This window comes from Mirounga angustirostris, unplaced genomic scaffold (assembly GCF_029215605.1).
Source record: "Mirounga angustirostris isolate CCGP_5_RB_7025 unplaced genomic scaffold, mMirAng1.0.hap1 SCAF_6, whole genome shotgun sequence".
Taxonomy (NCBI): domain Eukaryota; kingdom Metazoa; phylum Chordata; class Mammalia; order Carnivora; family Phocidae; genus Mirounga; species Mirounga angustirostris.
Genome location: NW_026991714.1, coordinates 247,254 through 264,706, shown reverse-complemented (window position 1 = coordinate 264,706; position 17,453 = coordinate 247,254). Strand labels below are relative to the sequence as shown.

Here is a 17,453-nt window from a genome sequence, read left to right as displayed (position 1 = left end):
GTTTAATTTTAATGTTTTATTTAACTCAATACATCCAAAATGCAATTTCAACATGTAAGGAATATCAAATAAGAATATAAAATTAAAAAATGCATTTTGGGGGGTACTAAGTCTTTGAAACCTGGTGTGTGTTTTACACTTACAGCACATCTTGCTTTAGACTAGCCACATTTCAGGCACTCAGTAGGCAGGTCTAGTGGCCACCATATTGGACATCGCAGACTTAGGTGAAATGAAACACGGATTGTGGAGAAAAAAATGTGTGTGATTCCATGAGGGAAGAGATGGCTCCTCAGCTCACCGTCCTGGGAAATGGGCTGAGTTAAGGTTTTTAGGAGGGCAGCTGCAGGACATGGCCCTGCCAGCCAAGTGACACACCTACCCAGGCCCCCCATGGCACCCCCCCCATACACTTAACTATTGCACTCTTTCTGGCTGAATTCGGTGAACGGAATGAGGTAATTCCTCATTTATTGGTCAGTGTGTGAAGTCACCTGCACCTCAATGTGCACCTCAATTAGTGTGTTGTTGATGCTGAATTGGGTTTTCTGATGGAGGGTGGGGTAATGCATATGTTTTAGAACAGGACTTAGCCATTGGGACCCGAAGTTGTTGGTGGGGCCCGTCCCCTGACCTCTCATGTTGGGGAGAGGAATTTGAGGGAGAAAGACAGCTCAAGGGAAAGTAACAAAATATGTCCAGGACCCACAGCTCAAAACAGAAGGGACTTTACTTAAAAAATTAAAAAAAAAAAAAAAATCTCCACACCCAATGTGTGGGTCAAACCCACAACCCCGAGATTAAGAGTCCAATGTTCCACTGACTGAACCAGCCAGGCACCCCAACAGGTGGGACTTTAGTTTTAGGGGAAGCAGGAGTTTCATCTAGATGATGAATTTTATTGATGCTTCATTTGGAGGCTAAGGACAGGCCTTTTTCCTTTTGAGTCCCCCGTTCTTCCTGCTGCCACGTGCACACATGCACTGTGAGCCTTGCTCCCAGGAAAGCCTTCAAAGTCTCCTCAGGGCCTGAGGGGCTGCAACCTGGGCTGCTGCTCTGGGAATGTAGGACTAAGATTAGGTAAAATTAGAAACATCTGAGCTGGCGTGGCTCCACCCTTTCCCCCTCACTGACTGGCGCGATCAGAGGCTGTGAGGGAAGAGGGGTGTCTAGAGGACCCTTTTCCTCAAAATCAAACCTTTGTTTTGCCTGGTTGACTCTTCTCCAGCCCAGCCACACCTGCGTCTGTGGGGACAGGCTGGCCGGCCACAGGGAGCAGCATTTCCATGCCTCTGTCCGCTTGTGCCATTTGGTCAAGGCCTCCAGTCCCATAGCTCCCCCGACAGAGCTGCCCAGTGCTCAGGGCGTGAAGCTGGGGTGGGCACACACAGCACAGACTGACACCCACCACCAGGGGCTCTCCAAGGACAGGGATCACACGGAGTCACCTGAGAGGAAAAACACTGCGGTCCAGACGCGGAGCTCAGGCCCACATAAAGTCAGGGCAGAGGTATGGGGCTCTGTGCCAGGAAAAAGCAGTTCCACAGACAGGGAAGCCCCAAACCGCAGATCAGAAAGACAGAGCTAGACTGGCTCTGGTCCTGTTTATTACAAAATAATGATTCCAAATCTGGTATAAAAAAGACCCCAGACAGTCCCCAGTACACCTGCCATGCCCCCAACCCACAAAGTCACTCCCTCAGGCACCTGAGCATGCGGGGCTCTCAGATGCGAAGGTCCCCAGCCAGGAGGGCACTGTACCGGGCAGGTGTGAGGGGCAGGTAGGCACCCCCAGCCTGGTCCAGAACATAGAGGGGGTCAGACAGTGTGCTTGGGTCAAAGCCCTCCTTTGTCATCCGCACCTTCTGCTGCTTGAAGGTCTCCGTGGTGGCCAGAGACTCCTGAGGAGGGGCATCAAAAGGAGTTGAAGGAAGGCATATTCTGCCCAGTGGTTCAGGTGAGTCAAGGGACTGAAGTTTGTCAAGGGGCAGGGAAAAGGAGGTATGAGGTCAGAGTTTAGGGGACGGGGTGACAGGGAAGAGAAGGACACAAGCCTGGAGGAGGGCAGAGGGAATGAAGGGGGGCAAAGGAGTGCATGTCTGGGAAGGAGCTGTTCTTTCTCTTCACGGAGAGTATCACGTGAGGATCCCTGTGTGGGGTTTGGGCACTACCAGCTGCTGCAGATGACCAGGAGGGGGTGGGGGGGGGAGGGGGGGAGCAGGAGCAGCTGATTACCTGGAGCCTTAGGAATCGAGGCCAGGCATACGGTGGCAAGTTCTCAGAAACATGGGTGTAGAGCTGCACAAGGTCCAATGAGTGGGGGGGACGTAGAACCAGGGCCGCCATTCCAGCTCTGCCTTCGTGCCCTGGTGGTCAGTGGGGAAAGGTCAGCTGTGGACCACCCTCCAGCTTCATGTTCCCTGGGCCCAAGTAATACCAGGTCAGGGCAGTGGGCCAGCTGCCTCCCACCTCCCGTGTCTTGGCACCTGGCACGGTGACTCCGTAGATGTTCACCTCCTGAAGAAAATCCAGGGACTCCAAGGCTTCCGCCACCTCAGTCGTGGCCACGTTCTCCCCTTTCCACCTGCAAGAGGGCAGAGATCCTGGGCCTTAGAAGGTGGGTGGGGGGAAGACACAGGGTGCCAGATGCTCACAGAGAAGAAGTGTTCCAGAGGTCTGTCTGACAGGAGAGGTTAGATGAGGGGCTGGGTTTGGGTGTGTCTGGGTGCAAGTTAGGGAGATAGGTTTAGGGGCTTCGGGTCACAGAGACTGGATGTCTGGGAAAGGACTCAAAGTCATGGACAGATACCTGAAGGTGTCTCCAGTACGATCGTGGAAGCGGAGAAAACCCTGGTCATCGCAGACCAGCAGGTCCCCAGTGTTGAAGAAAACATCCCCAGGCCGGAAGACATCCTTTAGCAGCTTTCCCCGGCCCAGCTCTGGCCCCCCAGCGTAGCCCAGGAATGGGGACTGCTGGCTCACTGGGGCCACCAGGAGCCCTGGCTCACCTGGCAGAGTCACTGGAGTCAGGGGTGACTGCCCACCTCACCCAGAACCTCCTGCCCCTCACCCCACTGTCTAATCCCAATCCTCCTTTGCCATCTGCACCACCCCCACCCACCCCACCTGAGCACGAACCTGGACATGTGGCCACACAGTGCCCCTGAGTGTCCCGAATTGGCTCCCCTGTGGTGACATCACAGCGAATCAAAGAGAAGGGGAAGACATGCTGGGGAAAGGGAGACCCAGGCACTGGGTCATTTCAGTTGCATGAGCCCCCTCCCTGCCGGCCCCCACCTTCCATGGGATCCCCAGTTTCTTCCCCACCCTTCCCTTACCTTGTAAAGCCAGGAAGCACGTCCCACAGCACCCAGCTGTCCTGTGTAGTTGAAAGTGGCAACGTTGCCCTCTGTTAGTCCGTAGGTCTCCAGCACCTGCAGGGGCCCAAAGCGCCGCACAAAACGCTCCCAGGTGTCCGGGCGCAGCCCACTGCCCACCGCCAGCCGGACCTTATGTCCACGTTCTGCCTTGCTCTGAGATGAGGAGAGATGGGCAGAAGGTTCACCACCAAGACGCCAACTCCCAAAAGTGAAGTCCTGTTTCCCACTCCCCTGGAGCCCCTTCCACGGTGACCTCACTCAGATATCCTGTCATCCCAGGCCCCTCACCCCGCCCTGCCGTTCTCTTCCAACTCCCAGACCACTGTCTCAGCGTCTCCCATGAAGTGCCCACCTCCCTGCCTGGGCAGCTCTGCCCTGGACCTGTGCCCACGCACCGGGGGCTGGTTGACAAGGTATCGGCATAGTTCCCCGATGTACTGGAACACTGTCACCCTGTGCTGCTGGCAGTCCTCCCAGAACTGGCCAGCCGAGAACTTGGACTTCAGCACCACTGTGGCCCCTGCCAGAAGTGGAGGAGGGGGGAGGAAGGACGGTGAGGTTAAGGGCTATGGGGGCGCCCTGACCACCTCCTTCCCAGACACTAGTCCTCAGTGCAGTGTGTAGTCCCTGGGAAGGCCCTGCTGGGACATTCAACAGCAGGCCCAACTTGGCCTTCTTCCTTTCCCACCTGTGCCTCAGGGAGGTCAGTGCCCTTTCTCTACTTCCTGTCCCCACATAGTCCGTGCTCCGTACCCTGCCCCCAAGTCCCAACCTTCTCCATCTGCTTCTTCCTGGGCTGACATCCACAGCCCTTCCCCACCCCGACCTTGGAGTCTGGAGTTCTGTGAACGATACGGCCTCCTTAGCCAGTCTGTAGGTTGTGCAGGTGATGCTACTCTGCTGTACCAGGAGCTCTTGGAGAGGAGGCCCTGCCTCCTTCTTCCTCTGGATTCTCTACCCTGAAGGACTCAGGAAGCATCCCGAGGTGTGCATACCACTTAGGTACTTAATAAATGTTTGCTAGAAAAAACATCTGCTGGAGGACTAAAGGTGGGGGTTGGACTGGGGTGGGAGTTGGGGAGACTGACCAATGCCCAAGCAGCCCACAATGCCCAACAGGGAGCCGGACATGTGGTAGAGTGGGAGGGCAAGGTAGATCACATCCTCCTGGTGGGCTCCGCACAGCTGGTAGAACGCCTGGCACTGCAGAATCTTCAGATGACTGATCCGAGCAGCCTTGGGGAGGCCTGTGGGTGGTGGGGGGAGACCCGGGGAAGGGTCTGAGCTTCAGGCCCTGCCTCCCTCTGCCCCTGGTTTCCCAAAGAAAGAGGCAGAGGCAAGGCTGAAGCTGAAAAGAAGGGAGGCCAAGCTGTCCTGGAAATGTGGGAAGTTCAGGGAGGTGGAGAAATTAGTATGATTCTCGGGACCAGCATGGAGGGGCGGGGAGGGTTTGGAGGAGTGGCCTGGAAACTGAGGCCATAGTTCCTGTCCCCAGCCCCCTGCCTTCCTCTGCCTAGTTTCTGGGAGGTAAGGCCAGTGCTCACCCGTGGTGCCAGAAGTGAAGATGTACAGGCACGTGTCCATTATGCTCTGGGGGGCAGATAGGTACCCCGGCACTGGCTCATCCACTTCAGCGGAGGCCTCAGCCAGCAAATCGCTGATTCCAGCAGAATGGGTTTCAGGGCCTGCAGCCCAGAGACGGAGCCCCATGGCTCTCAGGGCTGGCAGGTCAGGCTCCAGGGACTCCAAGAACTCTGGATGAGGTGGGAAGGCATAGCTTGGGGACCCAGAATTCTCCACCCCACAGCCTATTTGCAACCCCCCCCGCCCCTCCCCCCCCGCTTCACTGCTCTTGGGCGAGAAGAGTAGGAACATCCCATCACCGTTCTGGGAACCAAAGACCCAGCTCCATCCCTTCGCAAACCCAAAGACTCAAGTCCCCGAGCACCCTTTCCGAACCCCCTCGAGGAGGCTCGGCTTCCTTCCCCCTCCCCGCCCCCCACCGACGCGCCCCTTTCCGAGGCCGGTCCCGCCCCCGCTGGCCTCGCGCTCCGGCCCTACCTGGCGCCAGCACGAGCGCGCGCGCGCCGCAGTTGCGGAGGCAGTGCAGGAGGGGACCCCGGCGCAGGGCGGCCGGCACAAAGGCTGTGCGCAGGCCGGCCTTGGCCAGCCCGAACCAGAGCCACAGGAACTCTGGGCAGGCGGGGAGGAGCAGCGCCACGGTGGCCCCGGGGGCCAGAGGGGCCGCGGCGCCGGCAACTCCCGCGGCCCGCTCGTCCTCTGCGCCGCCGCCGAGCTCCGCGTCCCAGCCCTGGGCGCGCAGGAAAGCGCGCGCAGCCCGGTTGCTCTCGCGCTCGGCCTCCGCGTAGCTGAAGCGTCGCGCGCCGTGGATGAGGAAGATGTGTGTGGGGCGCTGCCCGGCCAGTTGCGCGAGGCGCCAGGCCAGGCTGCAGCCCCCCTCGGGGCCCCTCGGGTCGGCGGCGGCCGCGGCCAGGGCGCGCGCTCGAAGAGCCCGTTTGCAGCGTAGGGCGCGCACCGCGAAGGCCAAGTCGGCCGCGAGCCAGCGCAGCCGGGGCCAGAGGTGCAGCTTCCGCAGCAGCAGGAGTGGCAGCAGCAACAGGGGCAGCAGCAGGAGGGCGGCCATGGTGCCCTCGTCCCTGGCGCGGCCCAGAGACTCCCTTCCGAAAACGGGCCGCTCGCTTTTGCTCGGAGACCTCTCCCTCTTGGGAGCGCGCGTGCGCCGGCACACGCCCCTTCCCACCCAGCTCCCCCCTCCCCCCTCCCGGTTCCCCACGGGCTGGGAGCCGAGGCCGGGAGTGCGTGGGAGGCGGCCCCGCGCTCTCCGCCCTCCCCACAGCCGCGCTCCGCCCTGTGCGCGCTCCCTCCCAGACAGCCGGCGGCCCAAACCCTCCCAGGTCCCGGTTCAGGTTTTCTCCCCAAGGGCGCTTCTGGCATCTGGCTGAACTGTGGCGTCCCGGCCTAAGGATGCCATTGCTCTCCCCCAAAACTGGCCGGAGAACTCGGCCCCTTGCCCACTTGGCGCTGCAAGACCCGGCCCGATTGCCAGACCCGTGCTCTCCCCCAGCGCCAGCAGCAGCCCCAGGGGATGGGTGGGGGCCCAGCCAGCCAGAGTTCTGGAGGGGCTACTGCGGAGGCCCCTCCTTCCGGGCAAGGGCACAATAATTGGGGCCAGCCAGCGAATGCTTTCCATCCTGGTTTTAATTGGGGCAGAGAGAACGGGAAGGGGAGAGGAAGAGGCCTCCTGCGACTAAGACTTTTAAAGGAAGGAATAACAGCTTTGAAGAAGGGGACACTGGATTCTGCAGGAGCCCTCTGTCCTGCGCCAAGACCTCACTCCTCTCTCTTCCGTCGGCCACCCAGCCTCCTGGGCAGCCTAGGGGATTCTTTTCTGCTGGGACACAGGGGACAGACAGCAAGTGGCCAGACTGTGGAACAAAGAGGGTTGGTTCCTTCTTGCTGGCATCTGAACTCTCCCCACCAGGCCTACTTCTGTCCATCAGAATCCGAGTTGGCGGCATCCTTCACCCCCAAGCAGTCCTCCAAGGGTTGATAAGCACACAGATCTACTAAGACTCACTTTCGGGAGCCTCTAGTTTCTTGACAGAGAAGTAGGGTTCAACTTCACGGGAGATGGTGCCTGGACAGGTCAGTGCCTGGCCCACAGCCCCAGTGGCAGCAGGAAGTCTGGGCAGGAGGGGGGCAGCAAAAAGTCCCTCCTGCTCCAGACAAGGGGGTGTTCGGGAAGGGAAAAGGGGAAGTTCTGAGGCCACCAGGGGAGTGGGGGCAACCAGTTAGGTGCACAGGGTAAGAGCACCTGGGCCAGCAACTCCAGCACAAAAGAGGTTCTGGCTTGTTTTATTGTCATTTAAAAACTTTTAAAACGCGATTATCTCTGCCAAAAAAACAAACAAACAAACAAACAAAAAACCCCAAAAAGACAGAACCGAGGAAATGGGACCATTTGACAGTTCTGTGGAAGTCTCTCTCTGGGAGTCCCAAAGGCTCTGGCCTCCCTCTCCCCTCAGTCCCTGCCTGAACTCTTATGGCATCTGCCCCATGTTGAGGAACAGGCAGGCAGCTGGACCACATCACTGATGAAATGCCCATTTCACACGGGAGGATGGAGAGCAACTATAAAATGCCTGTTAGGAGCAAATCAAGGCCGGACGGGGAACATGTGGAAGGGGCATCCATACACTGTCTTCACTCCAATCCTGGCCTCTCTGACCAGCAAGCCCCATCTGCCATTTCTCTTCTCTTTGGGAGGCTGGGGAGGGGCAGGGGCTGAGGACCTGCACCAGCCCAGATTTCACACAGCCTCTGGCTTCAGTGGGACCCAAGTCGGTGGGAGCAGCAGTGTGATGGGGCTGGAGGCGCCTGGACAGGAGGGAGCAGGGGCTGGGGCTGCATGGCAGCTTCTCAGGCTGAGCCAAAGGAAGCAGCTCATCCTTCCCACCAGGCGAGCCTTGGGCAGAGGGAGAGGGTGTCTCCCCACTATCTCCCCAGCCCTCATTAACCTCTGATTCACCAAGGAGGGGAGGGCAGTCCAACATCGGGTGGGATGGAGGAACACGGGGCCTCAGTCACTGTCAGACCCCACTGCAGAGGACCCTTTCCGTTTCCTCTTGGTAGGCTTCGGTTTTGTGTCTTCTTCCTCCTGGAAGAGATTGGGGGGGGGGCAGTCATTAGCCTGAGCAGCTACTAGTCCCAGCCCCACCCGCCCCCAATGTTCCTGCTGCTGAGCAGAGGTGAGGGCTCTCACTGAGGCACTGCTGGAGCCTGACTCTTCCTCAGCATTGGGGGGCTGTGTGGCATTCTTTCGACTGCGGGGGCTGGACAGAGCTGCTTTTCTCCGGCTCTTGGGCGGCTTGGTGGATGAGTCTTCATATTCCTCAGCCAGGGAGAAGAGATCGCTGAACCTGAGAGAAAGAACACACCCTCAGCACATTCCTCCCAGCCTCTTCTCTGTCCTGGGCAGGACCCCTCCCCCACTGCTTCCCAAGGCCTTACTTCATCTTGTGGGCCTCGTCACAGCTTGCCTGCACGTGCTGCAGAGCCTGGAGAATTGGGGTCTGGCTAAAAACTAGAGGGAGGAGGAGGGAGAGCAGGGAAGGAAGGACAGTGAGTGGTCCAGAAACTCACTCAACTCTCCTGCCCCTGCCCCCACCCACTCTAGGGCTCGTCTGAGCCAGGGTCTGCAACGCATACAGTTCTGCTTGGTGTTGGTCAGGTTGAGGCGCAGGTTGTCCAAGTGCTCCAGGATCTGCTCCAGAGTCAGCTGGGCCAGCTTGCTGCTGGAGCTCCTCAGGCTGCAGGGAAGTCACACAGCCAGAGTCTGAGCTTGAGGGGAGGGCTCCAGGAGTGTGGGACACCCTCCCCACCAGGGCCCCTCCCGAAGACAGACGCAGCCCATATGGGGAAGGATGGGGTGGAACAGGGACCAGCCACCGGGCACGAGGGAAAGGGGGAAGGGCCAGAGTGGGCCCGCACACCATGTAGCTTCAGACCACTAGGTGTCACCCACTAACCAGGAAGGAATTGCCCTGGTGATGGCCTGTGGACAGTGGGCAGCCCTCCACAGGGCCCACGTCCCCCCTCTGCCTCTTGCTCCCACCTCTGCCTCTTGCGCGGGAGGCTGTTGTTCTTGATGAGCAGGGACTTGATGTGCTCGGCCAGCAGCTCGTCATGCTTCATGCACCAGTGCCGCAGGATGCTGGTGGTGAACTGGTCATCAGGGTGGCAGGGCCTGCTCAACACCATCTTCACCATCTCCTCGCTGGGCCTGGGGGTGTGAGAGGAGTGGAGGGCACCCTGCTCACACAGCTGGCCTGAGGATCCCCTGGTCTCTCCCACCTACTTACTCCCCAAACCTCAGCCCCCTACCCCCACCCGCGTTGCTGCAGCTTCCTGCTCTCACACCCTCTCCCTCTTCTCTCTGGGCCAAGGAATGCTGGTTTCATCCTTTGCCAAAGCCAGGAGACACAAGTGATTCTTCAGTTTCTGCAGTAGCAGCTGGTATGTATACTGGGGGGCGGCTCACCAAATCTCTCCCACCTTGCCCCGAACAGTCAGGAAATGGGCCAGGGAGGCAAAAGGACCACACAGTATCTAGCCCGAGAAGGCGCAGGGGAGGGGGCTGGCAAGCCACAGCCCTCAACCTGCCCACTTCCTTTAGGATGTTCTGTACCACTTCTGGTCTCTCGGGCAAGAGAGCAGAAAAGGTGGAAGGAAGGCAAGAAGGTAGAGAAGATACACAGCTGCTGTCCTACTTATCTGGGCTGTTGGGAAAGTGCCTGTGCTGGAGGGTGGAGGGGCCTCTGCTGGCTCCCCCTCCAGGCCCCACCCCTGTACTCTGACCCAGCCTCCTCTAGGATTAGCCTAGGGTGGCCTCAGCAGAGTAGGGGTGGGGAGCAGGAAACCAGGATGTCCGGTCCCCACCCCCTACTCCCTCCTCCCAGGGCAGCTCCTGGTGGGCAGGGGTGTAAAGTCAAGAGGAAGCCCAGATCCCAAGGGAGCTGCATGTTTGTAAATCATTTTAGGGGAAGGGCAGAATAAGTAGATGTCTACAGTAGAAAAAAGCATGGCCAGCCTCCTGAAGGAGCAGCCAGGAACCCTTTACAGGATGCTCTCTCTTGGTATGCTGTGACTGGGAGCTAGAGTCCCCGGAAGTAGAACTCACTTCTCTCTTCGGAGCTGAAGCAGCAGGCAAGACAGGGCCTCTGGGTGCTCTGTGGGGGAAGGCAGAGGCTGCTCAGAGGGTTGTAGAATTCCAGGAAGAATCTTGGTACCTCTCCCATCCCCCAGTTAATAGCCACTCAAAGGAGCAAGGACAGTCTTCCCCATGGAGCCAGGAAGAACAATCCCTTGCTTCTAGAAAATCCCGAGCGGCCTGAGCCCTAGCTCGTGCCTGGCTCAGAGTGGGCCTGCCTGCAGGACTCATCTGAAGAGCCTAAGTGACTGACCAGGGAGCCTGGCCTTCCGGACTTCGCTGGGAGGGGCAGCAGTGGGTCTGATCATCCAGAAGCCTAGGGGCCTCAGCCTTGCCCCAGAAGGACTGGGACGGTCCTTCCCTCAATTGTCCCTACCCACAGCCCTACTCACCTTTGTATTTGAGGTGCTGCAGGATGGGGATTATGGTCTCCAGGGGAATGTTGTGGGCCAGGAAGAGCTGCCAGGCACAGTACTGCTCAAAGGTCTCCCAGTCCAGGCTCTGGACTGCAGGGGACAGAGAAGGGGCGTGCTCACGCTTGCGCGCTCTCTCCTTCACACACACATAGGGCTACCTCACTGACTAACAGCATCCCAAGCAGGGGTGATACATAGGTGAGGACAGTGTCCCCAACACTACAGATACTCTCCCTTTCCACACAAAGCATTATTTTCAAAGACTTCACTTCACTCCTATAGTCCCACCAGCCCTGAGCTTAAGCAGATCCAGAAACACTGCCCAAGACCACAGAGCAGGGCAGAGTGATGGTCTACCCCATTCTCAGCCCGAGCCAGCTATGCTGTTACTAGAAAACATCCAGGGCTGCCACACGTCTCTTCCCCCCCGGGGTGCCTGCAGGGTCTGCTCACTTACTGAGTATGTTGAGGACAGAGTCCTTTCGAAACATAACCAGGTTCCCCATCATCACGTGGCAAACCAGCTCCTGGAGCTGAGGAGGAGGAGAAGGAAGAAGGCAAGACCCATTGGTTCTAAAAGAAGCCAGGAAGCCAGTATGGAAAGAGAAGCAGGAGGGCTCACATGGGGAAAAAACCAAAGGAAGGGAAAACTTGGTTTAAAGGCATGGGGAGGTCTCTGAAGGATGCAGGGGCTGGTGAAGAACAGGTGAAGGCTTGTTTGGGGCAAAATAGTTAAAGAAAACCATTAAAGTGGTTTCCATGCCCTCATAGCAGAGGGAGAATGGACAACTTGTCTATGTCGCCCTAGTTTGGGCCCCAACCCACACCAGCCTGTGCCTGAGGAGGAGGAAAGGGCCCTGGGAGGCTGAGTCTGGAACAGAGGTGTGGGTAGGAGAAAGGCAAAGAAAGAAGGGCTCTTCTGTCATAAATGGGGCGAGTGGAGAGGAGGAGCAGAAATGGGACCTCAGTTCAGCACAAGAACAACACACAAGAAAAGCTGCAGCCTCCGAGGCCCTGTACATGGTGGAAAGGCCAATGGCCTGATCATTTTCATCCTGAGCCAAGGGGGTGGCCAGTTGAAAGCTAAAAAAAACCCCACCTCCTAGCTTTCCGTGTGGAACTGGAGTACCCAGGAGAGAATGAGCCCCGCCTGCCTCCCTGGGATCCACTTCCCTTCCAGCCCCCAGGCCTGAAGTGCACACAGGTGCAGGCCCTCCTCCCCCCCACTGCCCAGGCCTCCCAAGAGGACAGCTCCTTGTGCACCTGCGCAGAGTCAATAACAGCCACGATCATGTTCAGCAGTTCGCCGCTCCGCAAGGTCTCATCTGGAAACTGGGCAGAAAAAGAGGGAAGCTGGGGCAGGAGTCCAGGGTGCACCCCTTGACTTGAACCTCATAATCCATTCCCCTTTCTTCCCACATGCTCAGGGGATGGCTGGGTTAGCCAGATGTGGGGTCTAACACAAATACCTAAACAAAGATCCAACAGCTGTGAAGCTGGGACTCTAACTCTTCCAAAACCCAAATTTGCTCTTTGTGTGCCCACAGCATGAGGAGTGTGTGTGTCTCAGGAAAGCAATGGGGAGCCATCTAGAGATGGAGCTAGAGCCAAAAAGGACTGGCCATGACTGGTGAGTGCTGTGTGGCAGCAGTAAAAAAAATCCAATCTATATTAACCCTCAGCCAAAGAAGAGAAGGTGCAGAGTGTGAGTGTTTGGGGTGCATGACAGGCAGGCATGACCCCTTCTTGGAGAGGCCAGTTTACCAGGGAGGGAGCAGAGGAGGAAACTGCCACATGCTGGGTATGTGCACCCCTCCCCCTGCAGTTTTTGGCTGAGATCACAGTTCCTCCTGTCATGCCCACACCCCGTGCCCTGATTTCCCTGTTCCCAGGAACCTTCACCAAGAGGAAGAGCTGATACCTCCTCTGATGTCCCAGTTCCTAGAGAAGACAGTGAGTGAATGAGGGAAATGAAAGTCGAGTCCCCACCACAAAGGCCCTGGTCTTTGGGAACCACTAGAGAAACTGAGAGTGAGCAATCAAAAGGCAAGAGGGCCTGCAATGTGTGAACGTGGATTTGGTTGGGGCCTGTCCTGGGTCCAGAGGATGGGGCCAAAGCTGAGAAGCCAAGTGTAGAGGCCCAGACCCCAACTCACACCACAAAGCACAGGATAGGAATTCTGTGGGTTCTAGACATTTTCTAAACTTTAATGGGGGGGGGGGCCCACAAGCAGGTGTGGTGCTGGAAAAAAACAGCCTGCCGAGGCCAGCAGCTATTGTATGCAGAGATGCGCAGTCTCGTGAGCCCAGCCTGCACAGCTGCCCTGTCTCAGCGGCACTCCATCAGAGGCACTGACCTCTGTGTAGATGGAGGGCGTGAGGTGGCACAGCAACCGCACATCGTCTTCCTGGCAGGCCTTCATGTCCATCATCAAGCAGGTGTGCAGGTCACCCAGCTGCGTGGCCTGGGCAAATGACTCGTACAGGTTCATCTTCCCAGCAGCGGCTTTGCTGCAAGAGCAGTCGGGCCTAAGCCAGCATCCAGCCTCAGACATCCCCCAGGTAGGCCCTCCTCTGCAATCCCTTTGCTGCCCCGATGCTCTGGGCCAATCAGTCTCATGGCTTTCCCCTGCCTTCCTCAAGAGCTTTGTAACTTATAGCAACCAGGACACACTTTTCTTTCTCCCCATCCTTCCCCAGTGCTGGTCAGTTAATGAAGCTGCTAACTGGTGAGAGTTGAACATAGGAGAGGGCTCAGCTCAGGCTAGAAAGCTCGCTTCCTGATTTCTGGGCTCTGAACAATGAGGACAACAACACATAGAGGCCCCCACCTCACATCACGTACAAAACAACTCAAAAGGGGTTATAGGCCTAAATGTTAAGAACTGAAACTATACAACTCCTAGAAGAAAACACAGGAAAGGGGCGCCTGGGTGGCTCCGTTGTTAACCGTCTGCCTTCGGCTCAGGTCATGATCCCAGGGTCCTGGGATCAAGCCTCGCACTGGGCTCTCCGCTCAGCGGGAAGCCTGCTTCTCCCTCTCCTACTCCCCTTGCTCGTGCTCCTGCTCTCGCTATCTCTCTCTCTGTCAAATAAATAAATAAAGTCTTTAAAAAAAAAAAAAGAGGAAAAAAAACACAGGAGAAAATCTACATGACACCAAAAGCACAAGTGATGGAGAAAAGATAAATTGTACTCTTCAAAATGTAAAACATCAGGGCACCTGGATGGCTCAGTCGTTAAGCGTCTGCCTTTGGCTCAGGTCATGGTCCCAGGGTCCTGGGATCGTGCCCCGCACCGGGCTCCCTGCTCCGCAAGAAGCTTGCTCTCCCTCTCCCACTCCCCCGCTTGTGTTCCCTCTCTCACTGTGTCTCTCTCTCTGTCAAATAAATAAATAAAATCTTCAAAAAAAAAAAGTAAAACATCTGTGTTTCAAAGGATGCCATCAAGGAAGTAAATAGACAACCCGGAGAATGAGAAAATATTTGCAAACGTTATGTTTTGTAAGGGACTTGTATCCAGAATATATATATAAAAAAATCTTAAAAATCAACAATAAAAAGATGAATAACCCCAATTAAAAAACCGGAGAGGGGGTGCCTGGGTGGCTCAGTCGTTAAGCGTCTGCCTTCGGCTCAGGTCATGATCCCAGGGTCCTGGGATCCAGCCCCGCATCCGGCTCCTGCTCCGCGGGAAGCCTGCTTCTCCCTCTCCCACTCCCCCTGCTTATGTTCCCTCTCTCACTGTGTCTCTGTCAAATAAATAAATAAAATCTTAAAAAAAAAACCCCACACAAACAGGAGAGGAGGGGCGCCTGGGTGGCTCAGTCGGTCAAGCGTCCAACTCCTGGCTTCGGCTCAGGTCATGAGCTCTGGGTGGTGGGATCAAGCCACGCGTCAGGCTCTGTGCTCAGTGTGGAGTCTGCTTAAGACTCTCCCTGTCCCTGCGCCCGTCCCCACTGCGCACGCTCTCTAATAAGTCTTAAAACAAAAACAAAAAACAGGAGAGGATCTGAACAGACATTTCTCCAAAGAAAATATGTAAATGGCCAATGACAAGCACATGAAAAGCTGCTCAATATCATTAGCCATCAGGAAAATGCAAATCAAAACCACAGACCCATTAGGATGGTTGTAATGAAAAAGCTGCCCAACAACAGGCTGGGAAGCCCGTGAAAGCACTAGAAGCCTCGCCCACGGCAGGTGGCAACGGAAACTGGCTGCAGTCACTCTGGAAAGTAGTTCGGCAGGTCCTCACCAAGTTAGAGATGGAGTTACTGTTCGACCGGCATCTACTCTTAGGTATATATACCCAGGAAAATTGAAAACCTGTGTCCAGGTAAAAATCTGTATGTGAATGTTCACAGCAGCTCTTTTCACAATAGACAAAAAAGTGGAAACAAATCAAATGTCCATCGCTGGGTGAACGGATAAACAAACTGTGGTATACCTAGACAGTGGAGTATTATTTGGGCATAAAAAAAGGAAGTTCTGACACAAGCTACAGCGGAGTTAAACCTTGAAAACATTACACTAAGTGACAAAGCCAGTCATGAGAAACCACACGTTGTATGATTCCATTTATACGAAACATGCAGAGTAAGTAAATCTATAAAGACAGAAAGCAGATCCGTGGTTGACAGGGGTGGGGTGAAAGGGACAATGGGAAGGTGACTGCTAACTGGGATGTGGTTTCTCTTACAGATGATGAAAATCTTCTAAATTAGCCAGCAGCAACAATTGTACAACTTGGGGAATATACTTTAAACCACCGAACTGTGGTGTTAAAGCTGTTATTAAAAAAGACACACGGAAGGCCGTGGTGATGCCAGCGGGGGATCAGCATTCGCAGGGGAGGCTCTCCAGGACACCTCCTCCAATGTGGGGACCATACCCACCTGGCCCTCAGGTAGTACAGCAGGTGGTAGCCGATCTTGGGCTGTTTTTGATACAGCTCAGAGAGAAGATCCAGAAGCAGAGAGAAGCTGCTGTTGTCTTCCTGCATTTGGCACAAGTTCCTGGAGGCGGGAGGTGGGAGGAAGGGAGCAGAGCTGTATGCAGGGCAGACTCTGCTGTGGAGGCACGAGCCACCTGTGCCCACTGCATATCCCTGCCCTCCGGAAAAGGAGTCCCATTACCCTCGGACAGAAGCATAGGACTGCTGAGGGGAAGGGCGGAAGGCCCAGCACTGTCTCCTACAGCTGATTCTTACCTAAATATTAGGTAGAGAGGCTTTCCCACAGACTCCTCCAGGGACCTGCAAGAGGAGGGTGACATCTAAGATCCGCGTGAGTAGCGAGGATGGGCTGCCGGCAGACATTATGGAGGCTAGATGCCAGCCTGCTCCTTTCCAAACCAAAGGTCAACTTCCTGCTGCCCCAGAGGCTCGGTCACAGAGAAGACAGAGTCCTAACATGCACCACAGTCTGGGTAGTGACTGTTATTGAAAATGAGATTCCTGGGGCGCCCAGCTGGCTCAGTTGGAGGAACATGCAACTCTTGATCTTGGGGTTGTGGGTTCGAGCCCCCATGTTGGGTATAGAGACTGCTTAAAAATAAAATCTTTAAAAAAAAAAAAGAAAAAGAGGGGCGCCTGGGTGGCTCAGTCGTTAAGCGTCTGCCTTCGGCTCAGGTCATGATCCCAGGGTCCTGGCATCGGAGCCCCACGTCGAGCCCCACGTCGAGCCCCACATCGGGCTCCCTGCTTGGTGGGAAGCCTGCTTCTCCCTCTCCCACTCCCCCGCTTGCATTCCTGCTCTCGCTAACTCTCTCTGTCAAATAAATAAATAAAATCTTAAAAAAAAAAAAAAAAGAAAATGAGATTCCTGCCCTTCTGGGAGGGTCCAGGCAAGGGTCCAATCCCACCTACAGCAGCAAGGGCTGGGCACACAGGAAGGGGCCTTAGTCTCTGCCCCACGCTCCGCATTCAGCAGACAAAAATGAATCCTTAAGTGAATCAGCACACGTGAGAATAAAAACAAGTAAAGAGAGGGGCGCCTAGCTGGTTCAGTCGGTGGAAAGTGTGACTCTTGATCTCAGGGTCTGAGTTCAAGCCCCATGCTGGGTGTAGAGATTGCTTGAAAATAAAATCGTGAAAAAAAAAAAAGTAAAATAAGTGAAGATTATTTCTCTCAAGTCTACAGCAAGATGCCTCCTGGACTAGGGCTCTAAGAGCATACTTCTGGCTCCCAGAAGCCAGTGGGTAGGTGGAGGGGTCAGGAAAGATAAGCCTTACTCCTCGGTGATCTCCTCAGGCAACACCTCCCCTCGAAAGTGGGCCTTGAAGAGCTCCTGTAGGCAGGAAGCAAGGACAGACAGCTGCTCCGAGTCAAAGTCTTCCTGGATGGTGAGACAAGTGAGCAGGTATCACCACGGGACCCAAGCCTTACTGCCCCCACGACCTGGAGCCTCTGCACTCAATCTGCTTCCACCTCCAGGATCAACAAAGCCCTGCACCACCAGAGGGGACCCATCTTGGGGACGGGAAGGAGTCAGCTGCCTGAGTGGGGGAGTTCTGCGCTGCACGGGCTAGGCTGCTTCCTCCTCAGGGGATGGGATCTCCTCACCTCTAGGACCTGGTCCACGATTTCCTGCATGACCTCACACTGGGCCTCGGTGTCACTGTAGTGAAGAATTGAGAGAAAATCTCAGGGACGTAAATGACAGCAGAGGGCAGGACACACAACCAGCAAAGCACACTCATGCACAGACAAAACAAAGGAGCTCTGTATGAATCTGGGCTTGGGTCAGGGAGGCTTTAGGGCAGAATTTGCTACTCTCCAGGCAGAGGCCCTAAGGAAAGGAAATCCCCATCATCCCACTTTGGTTCTCAGAGACTCTTGTCCTCAGAACCTACAGAGTGAGAACTGCATGCTGGGGAGCGAGGCTGCCTTCCCCCAGCCCATACCCCCCAACCCAAACTGCAGAA

The 17,453-nt window shown here is 56.0% G+C and overlaps 2 protein-coding genes across 3 annotated transcripts in view; both read right to left on the bottom strand.

The window, feature by feature from the left end:
- Positions 1 to 712: 712 nt before the first annotated feature.
- On the bottom strand, positions 713 to 6,127 carry SLC27A3 (solute carrier family 27 member 3). The gene is made up of 10 exons (XM_045876423.3): positions 5,442 to 6,127; positions 4,925 to 5,134; positions 4,469 to 4,627; positions 3,776 to 3,900; positions 3,339 to 3,533; positions 3,139 to 3,229; positions 2,810 to 3,008; positions 2,487 to 2,584; positions 2,236 to 2,366; positions 713 to 1,901 (listed from the first exon to the last, which is right to left on the bottom strand). The coding sequence occupies exons 1-10, from the start codon at positions 6,022 to 6,024 to the stop codon at positions 1,725 to 1,727; spliced, it is 1,968 nt and encodes a 655-aa protein (XP_045732379.1). The 5' UTR covers positions 6,025 to 6,127; the 3' UTR covers positions 713 to 1,724.
- Positions 6,128 to 7,236: 1,109 nt separating this feature from the next.
- INTS3 (integrator complex subunit 3) overlaps positions 7,237 to 17,453 on the bottom strand; it is a 42,623-nt gene continuing 32,406 nt past the window's right edge. For both annotated transcript variants that reach the window (XM_045876422.3, XM_064593580.1), the window contains exons 18-31: positions 17,092 to 17,146; positions 16,761 to 16,864; positions 15,738 to 15,782; positions 15,424 to 15,543; positions 12,884 to 13,037; positions 11,790 to 11,858; positions 10,984 to 11,059; positions 10,503 to 10,616; positions 10,081 to 10,129; positions 9,016 to 9,183; positions 8,610 to 8,710; positions 8,412 to 8,484; positions 8,164 to 8,320; positions 7,237 to 8,058 (exon numbers count right to left, since the gene is read on the bottom strand). In XM_045876422.3, the coding sequence (XP_045732378.1) occupies positions 7,981 to 8,058; positions 8,164 to 8,320; positions 8,412 to 8,484; positions 8,610 to 8,710; positions 9,016 to 9,183; positions 10,081 to 10,129; positions 10,503 to 10,616; positions 10,984 to 11,059; positions 11,790 to 11,858; positions 12,884 to 13,037; positions 15,424 to 15,543; positions 15,738 to 15,782; positions 16,761 to 16,864; positions 17,092 to 17,146 (1,363 nt within the window). In that variant the 3' untranslated portion in view covers positions 7,237 to 7,980. The remainder of the gene's footprint in view (positions 8,059 to 8,163; positions 8,321 to 8,411; positions 8,485 to 8,609; positions 8,711 to 9,015; positions 9,184 to 10,080; positions 10,130 to 10,502; positions 10,617 to 10,983; positions 11,060 to 11,789; positions 11,859 to 12,883; positions 13,038 to 15,423; positions 15,544 to 15,737; positions 15,783 to 16,760; positions 16,865 to 17,091; positions 17,147 to 17,453) is intronic.

What these genes read in the sequence shown, in the direction of transcription:
- SLC27A3 (XM_045876423.3), bottom strand. Translation starts at nt 6,024, where the DNA reads ATGGCCGCCCTCCTGCTGCTGCCCCTGTTGCTGCTGCCACTCCTGCTG. An exon ending in CGCGCTCGTGCTGGCGCCAG is followed by an intron (nt 5,135 to 5,441) that starts GTAGGGCCGGAG and finishes CACCTCATCCAG; the next exon opens with AGTTCTTGGAGTCCCTGGAG. An exon ending in CTTCACTTCTGGCACCACGG is followed by an intron (nt 4,628 to 4,924) that starts GTGAGCACTGGC and finishes CACCACCCACAG; the next exon opens with GCCTCCCCAAGGCTGCTCGG.